This window comes from Cynoglossus semilaevis, chromosome 12 (assembly GCF_000523025.1).
Source record: "Cynoglossus semilaevis isolate Cse_v1.0 chromosome 12, Cse_v1.0, whole genome shotgun sequence".
Classification (NCBI taxonomy): domain Eukaryota; kingdom Metazoa; phylum Chordata; class Actinopteri; order Pleuronectiformes; family Cynoglossidae; genus Cynoglossus; species Cynoglossus semilaevis.
In genome coordinates, this window is record NC_024318.1 from 17,221,147 (window position 1) to 17,233,002 (window position 11,856).

Sequence of the window (11,856 nt, forward strand, 5' to 3'; positions counted from 1 at the left end):
AGCAGAGCGGTAAAATGATTGTTTTCTCAAAAAAAAAAGGCGTTATTTCAAAATAGACAATATCAACCGGTCAGAGCAGAACACCAGGTCCCAACAAACAGAACTCTACCTTGGTGTGTTCAAGGTACCCAGGAAAATCAATCAAACAGCCACACAGAACAGTCATTTCAGGAACAATATTAGCAATAACACAAAACATAACAACCACACCCCCCCGCCCCCGCCCAAACTTTTGTTTAAGCTGGTCTTTGGGTTGTACATGGTTGTTCATATTTGCGCAAGTGGCAAAACTGACTGTTGTTTACGGTCAACTTGCAGTCATGTTCATATATAGGAATAAATTCCTAATTCTTAAAAAAAAAAAAAAAACCCTCACCTACTCATGTTTTGTTAAGTTGGTTTATCTCAATTATGTCCTGTATTGGAAATAAAGCCACGGCTCGAAAGAAAGAAGAGTTGCTGCAAAATGTATTAACTTTCCTTGGTTGTTTTTACTCAGCAGATCTTTGCTTTGATTTGATTGAAAAAAGAATTTGTCAACTAAAAATGAGCTACGGCCAAGGTACTTTTAGTTACTAGTGTAACTAAAAGTAATTTATTGTATTTCAGGTCAAATATCGAATATCAAATATCGAACCTTTACCCTTTAAGTTTTAGCACAAAATCATATCCTGAAGTTTTAAGGAAAGTACTTAAAATGTTTAATAGTTTCAGGCAAGATTTCTTGACCAAATCTTCAAGAAATAATTGAGTCTCAAAAGTTTGACTTATTAAAAAAAAAAAAGAGTCTGTTTTTTTTTAAAAATGAGCACCGTTTCCTGCCTCCTTCTTTCCTGGGTCCTATCTGATGGCCAGCGAAAAAGCACCTCCCCCCATCCTGTTACCCTTACTCCTCCACTCATCACCGCTGCCATATGGCTCCCGTCAGAGACGGGACGTGTGACTGCAAATGGTCTCCTCCTCACACCTAGAGAACGAATTCATTCTCTTGACATCAGAGTTGTTTTTGTAACACACCAGGTGCATATTTAAATAATGAATAAACTCAATAAATACCCGAGCAGATAATTTCTTCAATTTCCAACTGCTTGTTGTAGCAGCAAGTTTCCGAGTATCCTTGCATAGTACCGTCATTTCCGATCTGTAAGCCGCTACTTTTTTCACGGGCTTTGAACCCTACGGGATTAAACAATGATGTGACTAATTTATGGATTTTTTTTATGGGCTAACGAAGTTCATACCGCTAGTGATCAATGACTTTTCTGGTAGGCTACTGTGTTATAGTAGTAGCGTACATTGTGTCATTGTTGGGGCGTGCGCGAGAGAACGGTAACCGTAAGTTGAGAGCAGTTTGAGCCCTGTCATGTTGAAGTGTGAGTTGGTTATACAGGAGCTGTTAAAACTTCTGTTGTGCTCGGTGTGGCTGATAATAAAGACCCCAATTTCCCTGTTTCTTGAAGGGCTAACCACCTTCAAAGTGAAGTCCGGAGTTAGCCCCGCAGCTAATGTTAGCTTCAGCCCTGGAACAGATGACTCAGAAGTTATCTCGGTCCGGGCTCGGAAGCAGGAAAGAGCTAACCAGCCGTGTTACAGGCATTTATTTAATTAAAAGTGGAAAAAAAAAATATTTCTGTGTAACATCCTTCGGTGTTAATATCCGATGTTACAACGTGGACACCTGCGCCTTATAGAGAAGTGAAGCCTAAATATGTCCAATTATCTTTTCTTTTTTAATTTAGTGGGTTCTGCTTGTGCGCTCAATAGTTCGGAAATGACAGTATATCTTAGCACTAGTTTGTAAGAATCAAGAATTAGTTTAATTATCTTAATTATATTAAGTGTTATTTCATAAATTATGTTTTTCAGTGATGTTCTGTGTTATTTGTGAAAACAAGTAAGAAAGAAGAAGTAACTGAATGTTCAGGATGACACAGCTAGAGCAAACGTTGACAAACACAAGTGAAAGGTTAAAATCTTCGAAGAAAAAAAAAACCTCTTAAATTACCATCACACATTCATTTAATGATACTGAAACACTAAGCAGTTTGTTGAATTGAACTGAACTTTTGGTAACTGTTTTTGACTATTAGCGTTTGCACTGGTCTTCTGATATGCGCACATTCAAAGAGCGCATATATAATATCAAATTGTTTTTGCATATTTAAAAACAATTTTGAGCAGTCTTGCTCTCAATAAATGTTTTTAAGGACATGATGTTATACCAAGTACAAAAGTATGCACGCAAACCAAAAGACTATTGCATCTAATTAAATATTTCTGATTAAAATCCTCCTCAAAGAGATATTTTATGCTCACATATCGATATGTTACAGAAAGAAACGTTTATGTTTTAAAATATCTTTGCAAAAAAAAAAGAAAGAATAAAAGTAGTGTAACACCGTTCCCTACAAGTTAGTCCACATAAAAGCTGATAAATCCGCCATTACTTTACATACTGGTTTAGATTAAACTTGTCTACATAACGGCACTTTCGGTATGAACCCACTGAACCTGTAGCGCAGCGCCAGCCAACAAAGTGAATGCTTGATCACTGGACTGTCCTGACAGATGAGAGCATGACGTTGCAGTTTGAATTTGCAGTTCAGATGTACAGTGGTTGCACGCCCACAGAGGTATGATTCAGCAAGGGGACTTACAGACGGACTATGAAGTAACCTTTAAATCATGATGATTACAATCATTCATATTTAAAGTGGCATAAACTGATTTGTCATGTCAGTTTACCCAGTTAAAGATAACCGGGTGGTGCCTGTGAAATGTGACCCAACCGAGTGTGATGGTTACTTTCACTGCAGACTGAATAGCCACGACAGCCATTATATTCAACATTCAAAAGTCTTGTGACCGAAAATTTCGGTGCATCCCTCTTTATTACTCTTACTATTTATACCATTTCTCAAATTTACGATGAAGGCCCTGAAGGTATTTTTCTTTCACGGTACTTGAATTCAATTCATTACCTCTTCACTGGTACTTTCCCCCTCATGAAAATATATACAAATATAGCTTTTGCGATGTTCCGTTTGTATTTACGACCAAACGCCTCTGTTCTACGAATGCTCTAGATCTTCTCCCTCCACCTAGAAAGACTGGCTCTGGTGGTTATGTTTTATGTGGGCATGAAAAGTTTGTTGTGTTGCCCTTTTTTTGTTGCTTCTAGCGGTCATGTCTCCACCCACCAAGTGGGTGACTGACAAAATGGTTCGAGCTGCTCATTCCGCTACGGAACAAACGCCCCCCAGGTGCTGAGACTGATGCACAGAGTAAACCCTCTTGTTGTTATCCAACCTGTTTTGAGTCGAGAATTGAGGAAAATAAACATGCACTCACTTGACAACATATCGAGGGCCAGCCAGCAAAATGATCAACCTCATTTTCAGTCATCGTGCAATTAATGGATTTATAGATTACGGGCCGAGATCTGTTGTGGTCTGGCTAAGTTTGTTCGTATCAGGATTGCCTAATTAATGTAGCTCGGATGTCCGTGCTTGTAGCAACACGTCTGCATTTAGGTGATAATGTAGGCTTGAATTCTTCTGCATAGGACAAGACAGATAGATAGAAAGATATACTTAATCGATCTAAGACTGGGAATTGATAGTATTTTGGTTTTTTTAGATAGAAAATCTAGATGTTTTCAAAGGTTTCATTTCTAAGAAAATCACAAAACGCAACGACTTGGGAGACTGATAACCAAATCAGACAAAGCCAGTCCCAGAGTTGATAAGATTATATTTGGCTGTCACTAATGTAATCAATCATTGCACAAGTTAATGTGGTTTAGTCTTGACTGTTGGGAGTATTCCGCAGGGGTGATTCAGCAAAGTACTGTTGCGTATGATCTAGCGACACACAGAGGCAACACACGGACGCCGTTTCAGCCATGACTCACACTGATGCCCGACTCTCTCACTCTTGCTCACTTTGCCCCCCCCCACCACCACCACACATTAGGATCAGATCTCTATAGACAGGTACATGAGCCAGTGAACACAACATGGCATTAAAAATTAAAGGGAATAGGTATCGATCCAACCAACCTACCAACCTAATCTATCACTGATAATACAATATATTTAGGGGTAAAAAGTTTTCGCAAACTTACTGCACGGAAACACATCTGTGTTTTTATTTTAACACGCTCACCTTATGTCAGTTGTTAAAACATTTATTTGAACTGGGTTTCAGAATTTCCTACTGAACACATTCTTCTGCTGCTCATCTGATACTGTAATCGGGAAACAGCACCAAATAACCAAGCCTTAAGTTGTCTTTTTTACCAACTAATATCCTTCACTTCTGTTGAAGAAACTGCTAGAAAATGCATGCTTATATGTAAAGGGGTTATGTGCCTAGCATTTGGGGAAATACACAATGATGGTACCAACGTGAAGTTGCACCGTCTGAAGCTCAAGTACCTTTAAACAAGAACATTGGTGGGTTTTTTTTTTGAGAGAATCTTAAACAAGAACATTGGTGGGTTTTTTTGAGAGAGAATTACATTTAAATATAGTGTAACCTGGAAAAATTCACTTCACAAACTAAATATTTAACCAAAAATTGCCCCGATTGTCATACCATAACTCGGTTGCCCAACAAGAGACAATACCATGCAAGCAGCAAGTAATCCGCGTTCGGGATATACATGCTAAGAACTGTTGTGTGATTTTGCCGGGAACTACTTGCGTTGTGGTATTTCTTCTATTTTCTTTATTTTATAAAACAACACGGGAAAGAAAAATAGTGAGAGAAACAAAAGAAGTGAAGAAAGATTTTATGCAAGCATGAGACTGACACTCACAGATGTTTCAGATCTGGCAATAAAAGAAGCTAGGGTTGCCAAAAGGAGTGACTGTGATCACCAAGCTAAGATCTCAGACGTTAGCAGAAGCAGAAAAGTTTCCACTGATTTGGATCAACAAAAAGCAGTTGGCAGGAAGAAAAAGTATTTTGGAGTCAAGAATTTGTGAGAAAGCAACGCGAACATTGCACAAACACGACTCCTTAGTATCAGTAAGGATGAATGAAATTGCCTTTCCTAGTTATAGCTTTATTCTTTTTTTAACGCTGTGTTTATCTTTTCTTTGCTAGATCTAATTATTTCCATTGGTTTCGTGTATGAACTCGTACGCAAAATACTGTTAAAAAAAAGCCTGACTAAGCAATCATCCGGGGTACGGGAACAGTTTAATCCATTTTATACTGAGGGAACATTGTTTCGGTTTCGAACTTTTCGGTTTCGAACTTTTCGGTTCACCAACGACCTTCAGGAGCAAGTTAAGTTTGAAAAACCGAGGTTCCATAGCCATAGGGGATCATCTTTCTCCATCTCATCATATCAACTGCCTCAAATACTGAAAACGTAACCATCGGAAGGGTTGGACCTTTTTGAAGTACAGCACCTCTCCATATTTTTGAACGTATCAAAATAATTGTTTATGTTTAAAGGTGGCCAAACTTCAACCATGTTACATGGCTATGTAGGTCTTTGTTTACCTTTTTTTTTTTAAGCGAGGCTGACATGATTACAAGCATTTTGCAATTTTGCAAATTTGCAATGCAAACTCACTAAGAGTAAGAGCTGGAACCAAGGTAGTACCACTAGTCTTTCGGGAACTTAAAGATAAAGAAAATGTAACAATCCAAAATAGGTCTTTGTTTACCTTTTTTTTTTTAAGCGAGGCTGACATGATTACAAGCATTTTGCAATTTTGCAAATTTGCAATGCAAACTCACTAAGAGTAAGAGCTGGAACCAAGGTAGTACCACTAGTCTTTCGGGAACTTAAAGATAAAGAAAATGTAACAATCCAAAATAGTAGTAGGTTTCTTCTAAGAGTGAACTATATATATATTTATATATATATTTATATATATATTTTTGGAACAATTGTTTTCACTTTGACTATTGAGTCCCTCAAAGAACGTAGAGGTAGACGGCAGCGTCTGTACCAAAAATCGAACAAAAAATATCATAAAAAAATGTATCATTGTCTCTTTGTTTGTTGGTTTTTAAGGCATTCCAGGTTTTTTCTCTCTCACTTAAACTTATCTCTTAAGAACGTTGGCTCCTATATCTGTCCAGAGGAGTCCCGCTGAGTAAATCATTTCACTTCCAATCACTGCAGGACATCAGTGTGTTGGAGTCACTATAGTAAGCATTACATTACTACTGCCAAGTACCAGGAAAAAAAACATTATGACCATAAGAACTCCCAAATTGGCTTATCTAAAGTTTAATGTTACAGGCACAACATGATGGACATAACTGAAAAAAAAAACATATATATAGTATATAGTATATATTTTTACAAACATAATTCATTACTGTCACCTGCAGCTGAGTGTGAAGAAAATCAATTCACTTAATGTAAATATTTGGCCCAGAAATAATGCAGATATGACACTGCATTATTCGGTTTAAACCAAGAACTCACGGCGCAGAGGCAAAATGGAGAATCAAGCCAAACTACTGTAAAGTGTGTTGTCAAAAAAATGCATCTCTTGTTGAATTTATGCCTTCCTGTAGAGTAGGAGAGTCTGCTAGCTATCCCGCAGACACGTTGCGTGTTCGACCTTTAAAGGAACAATAAATAAATAAAAATAAAAAAAAAACTCAAAGCTTTACACGACAGCGCTAACTCATCAGAAAATTCAGAGGGTGGAGCCATTTGGAAGTGTGAGGTGAAAAATCGCACTCCCTGCAGCTGAGTACACTGCGTTACCTGCGGCCCTGCTGCTGCTGGTGCAGCTGCTGCTGCAGACTTTTTGCTGCATTGAGTCACAACTCTGGTGGGACGGGCCATGTGAATGAACTCGATTCGGAGGAACCGAACTGTGTGAACAAAACTAAATGACACGAGACACAGATAACTCTGATATAACATAACGGCCCCAGACCCCGGCCCGCACGTCAGCTTGCCTGCGGGCCTTGGTCCAGAACATTGCGGCTAAGAGTGAAGCTCAACCCTGTCCTCCTCCTCCTCCTCCTCCTTCCTTTCCCTCCACCACCACCTCCTACCGGCCGCTTCACACACTCGGCTCTCCTGCACTGCGGTGTAGCACACTTTTAGTCTCCGCAGCTTTTACTTTTCAATCCCCACACGCCTTACTGGAACGGCTACACCCTACTTAGCCGGGCCAAAGTGCGTGCTCGGTTTCGTGTGCAGAAATCCCGGGGTGTCTGACTGTGTCTTACCTGATATGATGTCCTCCGTCGTCGCCGCTTGTTTCTCACTCATCTCGTCCCGCAGTTTCACCTCCTCCTGAGCCTTCTCCCCGACACAGCCACACCAAGCAATTTTCCTGCTGGAGCGTTAGAACCAAGCCAGAAAGAAGGAACAGCACAACGGCAATCAGAGCCAGACGATCTTCCCGCGCTGCTAGACCGTTAGAGTTCACTAAAGCTGGCTATTTCCTGTTCCCCCAGAGAGACTTTAGAGGAAGGGGAAAAAAAGATGGACCGACATGTGGTGGGAGTCCGGAGAGGTTTTTTTTCTTTTTTTTTTTCACGAGAGCGGAGGGGGTTGGAGGGAGCTGAGTTGATGTTGGACCCCAGACTGCTGCTGTCAGTCCCCTCCCTCCACACTAACGCCTGTTCTCCTCCCCCCTCCTCCTCCTGTGTTCGGGACATCCGGAGGGATGCTGTGTTTTCTCCATGTGTCAACACCCAGGTTTGATGTTGAGCATGACTAACAATATGTTACTTTGAACCTTTGAGTTTGTAAAGATTTGCAACTTTTGGAACAAAAAATAATTCTTGAAAAAAAAAAAACAAAAAAAAAAACACATTAGCAAAAATGTAACGGTCCAGGTTTTATATAGGATCTAGGGCATAGGTGTCAAACTCAAGGCCCAAACCCTAACCCACTTTTTGTGGCCCCCGGGAGCTTGAAAAACATTTAATAAAGTCCATGCAGCAGAGTTTATCAACCTATGAAATTAAAAGTTTTTTTTTTATTACACAGCAATGAACAATATTTGTAGCTTGAATAATTAATAATCAATTGCAGATACATGTATTAGTCTGTTATGGAGGCGCTACATCAATACCAGACTCTATTCTGTTTGTATCAAAGTCTGAATGACTTTTTATTTTAAAATATTGTCAGATTATTGTCAAATAAAGAAAGTAAATGGACTTTTTTTTTTTAATGAAGTAAATTAGAATTTTTTCAATTTTTTGAGTGATTTTTTTGTGTCCCACTGCGGGCCAAATGACCTACGGGCTGGTACTGGTCCGCGAACCAGGGGTTGGGGACCCCTGATCTATACAGTGTTCCATTTAAAACCGGCCCTTCAACAGAAACTGTATTGCTGATGTGGCCGCCGGTGAAAAAGAGTTTGACACCCGTGTCCTATTGTATCTATATTTTAGCAAAAGATACAGATGACATAAATCGTTTTTTGTTTTGTTTTTTTCTATTTATCTGCTACTTCATCCCTTTCAAAGCAGGGTCCACCTTGGACAAATTCCAAATCTAATGGAAAGCCACATGGAGACAATACAATATGGTCAATTTAAAGCAAATAATTCTGCCTAATTTGGTTTGCGCTAGGAAACCGGAGTACGTTAAAAAAAAAACATGCGCTTACAGGGCAGAACATGCAACGTGACCATTTTCAGTTCTTTCCAACAATAAAATTGTTTTGAAATTCTCTTCTGCGTAATATTTTGGAACAGTGCATTTTAAGTAAAAGAATACCGTTATCATTGGGCGGTTTGATCAGTAACAATCGAATCGAATTGTAACGGAAACGGTTCATCACTCAAAAATGAGTCGGTCACTTACATGGACTATTAAGGAAAATAAGAGAAAAATAGCATTTGCATAATGAAAAAAATAATAAAAAATAATAATAATACAATTAATAATTCAATTATCTTATTACTCTTATTGACACCAGAAGTGGATGAGCAACCTTTCTAAATTGTCTTAAAATTGTTTCTTGAGTAGGTCACATCTTTCTGGACATCTGATTATCTAGATCACTCATTTTCTTCAAGTGTTGTATAAAAGTCAATTCAGACCAAACACAAGCCTCCAGTCGTTCGGTGGCAGAAACTCATATAGTGGTTTGTACATAAAGGGAATACGTAGGCAGAAACTCATATAGTGGTTTGTACAGAAAGGGAATACATATCATCAGGTTCTCATCATCTGGTCAAAACCCAGGAAATCCATTATTGGGTTTGAATTAAAAACATAAAAAAAAACAATATTGATTGTGATTGATATTACATAATTAAACTATCCAATTAAGCTGTCCAATAATATTGGTTGGCCTATATTATTGGACAATCTTATCATCTTTACCTATAGCCATAATAACGCTTTTACTAACTAGCAACAAACCCATGACGCACAATTCAGTCACAGCTGCGAGATGTACATCAAAAACCACCAATAATAATATAAGAAATGACGATTTTTATTAAAAAAGAACAACCTGTTGCAATAAATAGTTGTTTGTTTTTGTGTTCATTTTGCTAGCTTGGGGGGTTTCAATTCAGCGCTAATGTATTATGTGTTACCGACCGGAGCCGACCTTTTAAGAAGGTCGCAGGTGCAGGTCAGACATGTCACCGAGGAAAGCATCTTGACATGCATCAAGTGTGTCATAGACAGATACGGCGGAGAGAATCCGGTAAATTTTCGAAATTACTTAAAAGTCACACAAGACCGATGTTCTAACAGCGGACCAGAAAAAAATGTTCCAGGAAAATGACACAACCTGAATTTTGAAAGGCTAATTCCAAACATCAAAGCCACCGATACGGATACATGAAAGTCAGGACACGTGCTGTAGTTACTGTGTACATGTAGGCTGTACAAGAAGAAAACCATTTTGGACTAGTGCATTTTTAAAGAATCCCTTCTTGTTCACTTTGTTTTGAACTGTCCGCAAGATGTCGGTTGATCCAGAGATGGCTGATACAGCTGTTCCCAGCACCTTTGTTGACTACTTGGAGAAGCTGAAATGTTACATGAAGACCACGAAGGGTTTCATACTAACAGCAGAGATTATAATCAGCTTGATTATCGTTGTTTGCTATGGAGTGTCCCTGCATGCGGGCTACACCGCTCTGGCCGCCTTTGAGATGTTCTCCTCCATAGCCTTCTTTATCATCTTTTGGTTGGAGCTGGACAAGAAATTTCAAAAGATAGACTGGGTTTGGGTTGACCTTTTCCGTACTGGCATCGCTGTTCTTGTTTTTATAATCACCTCTCTGATCTGTGTCATTAATGGCACAGGCGCGCGCATCATAGGCGGGGTGTTTGGACTGATTGCCGGCCTCGTGTATGCCTACGATGCTTTTACCATTTTACAGCACATCAAGAGCTCCAAGGACCGCACAGAACCTTCCATCGACGAGGGAGCTTAAACCCAAAAAGGAAACGTCTCAAAAAGGATGGCTCAATAAGCAGTCAAGAGTAGTGAACTCATCTTTGGTCATTCTCGTCCATGTTTGTTTTGTTGTATTCCCTTACGCGAGTTTAGCTCAAAACGATGACCAGCTAGTAGAACGATCCAATTTCAATGGAAAAAGAAAAGAAATAGAAACAACTTTTACACTAAGGTTTGTTTATGCCTGGTGTCTCCAGTCAACTTTTTAACCAAATTGCAACACCGGAGTGCCCAGTTTTTGGCGAAATAGGCCAAATCTGTCAGCATTTAAAGTCAAAAAGGAAAGCAAATGCAAAAACCTTGGAAGATGTCAATTGATCCATAAACCATGTGGTGCTTTGGCGCCCTTCCCAAATGAGTTCAGATAGGTTTGAACACTATCAGGGGAAATTGACCAAAATGAGACCCCGTGGTTGCCAAGCTTTTATGCCAACCTGCCTTGTCAAAAAAAGTGTGTCGGTCATCACGAACATATTCCCACTTTTGGAGAAATGAAATGGCGTGGGCAAACCTTATCCCACATACGACGACTGTTTGGAATGAGGACATGGCAGAGGAGGGAGGAGTATGTTGCTGAAGAAGTTAAGAAGAAGAGGGAATGCTGATCCACTACGTAGGAGACAGAGTATAGTAAAGGCAAGTAAAGGGGGAATCCGATTATGGTCCCTTCGATAGAAGGTGTTAAAAGGCAAACTCGTTGAGTTGATATTGATATTTAAAATGGAAAGATTTTCATTTGAGCCAAAATAGCTGTGAAACAAAGTAAATTATTCGTCATTGTGACGTAGCACGCCACCGCACATAACGAAATGTGAACTCGAACCTGAAAACTTCCGGACCCAAATCTTGCTTCCTTAACCACCAAGCCACCACTGCCTCGGCAGTGAGAGCACTGAATCCTAGCCACCAGACCACTAGGGATCTCCAGAATGAGAAAGAGAATGAAAATGGACACAACGAAAGGTCAATCAAAGTTGGGAATGCAAAGTGGAACACTTGAGGAATGAGAAGAAGAAGAAGAGGAGTCGACCAAGAAGAAGACGAGGCTGAAGAAGAATGGGAGAAAAAAAAAGCTCAAACTTATAAGATTAAAAGTGGCAGAGAAAGGACAAGATGGCAGTGATGTTACATCGACGACAGACACAATGACAATGACAGAAAGACACTATGGTCTTCAAACAACACGTATACAACTGTAGGGGGAAAAAAAAAGATGAAAAAAAAAAAAAGTAACAGAGTCTCCGCAACAATACAGAATTGATTTTCACCCTTTAATTAGAGATATGCTTAATGTTATTTGATGCATTGTTCTACATTTGTACTACATTTGAATAAACAATATTTTTTATTACATTTGACTACATCATTCTTGCAACTCTACAGTTGGCTCGTTGGCAGATTATATATATATATATATATATTTATA

General features: G+C 39.2%; 2 protein-coding genes across 3 annotated transcripts in view; one reads left to right on the top strand and one right to left on the bottom strand.

Moving 5' to 3' along the window:
• Nucleotides 1-7,781, bottom strand: part of hspa12a (heat shock protein 12A) — a 32,790-nt gene extending 25,009 nt beyond the window's left edge. For both annotated transcript variants that reach the window (XM_025061005.1, XM_008322552.3), the window contains exon 1: nt 7,219-7,781. In XM_025061005.1, the coding sequence (XP_024916773.1) occupies nt 7,219-7,261 (43 nt within the window). In that variant the 5' untranslated portion in view covers nt 7,262-7,781. The remainder of the gene's footprint in view (nt 1-7,218) is intronic.
• A 1,732-nt stretch (nt 7,782-9,513) lies between these two features.
• On the top strand, nt 9,514-11,372 carry LOC103387780 (proteolipid protein 2-like). The gene has a single exon (XM_008322551.3). It carries the CDS (start codon nt 9,931-9,933, stop codon nt 10,405-10,407), a length of 477 nt encoding a protein of 158 aa, XP_008320773.1. The 5' UTR covers nt 9,514-9,930; the 3' UTR covers nt 10,408-11,372.
• Nucleotides 11,373-11,856: the final 484 nt, after the last annotated feature.

Bases quoted from the DNA above. Each gene is read 5' to 3' on its own strand.
- LOC103387780 (XM_008322551.3), top strand. From the start codon at position 9,931: ATGTCGGTTGATCCAGAGATGGCTGATACAGCTGTTCCCAGCACCTTT.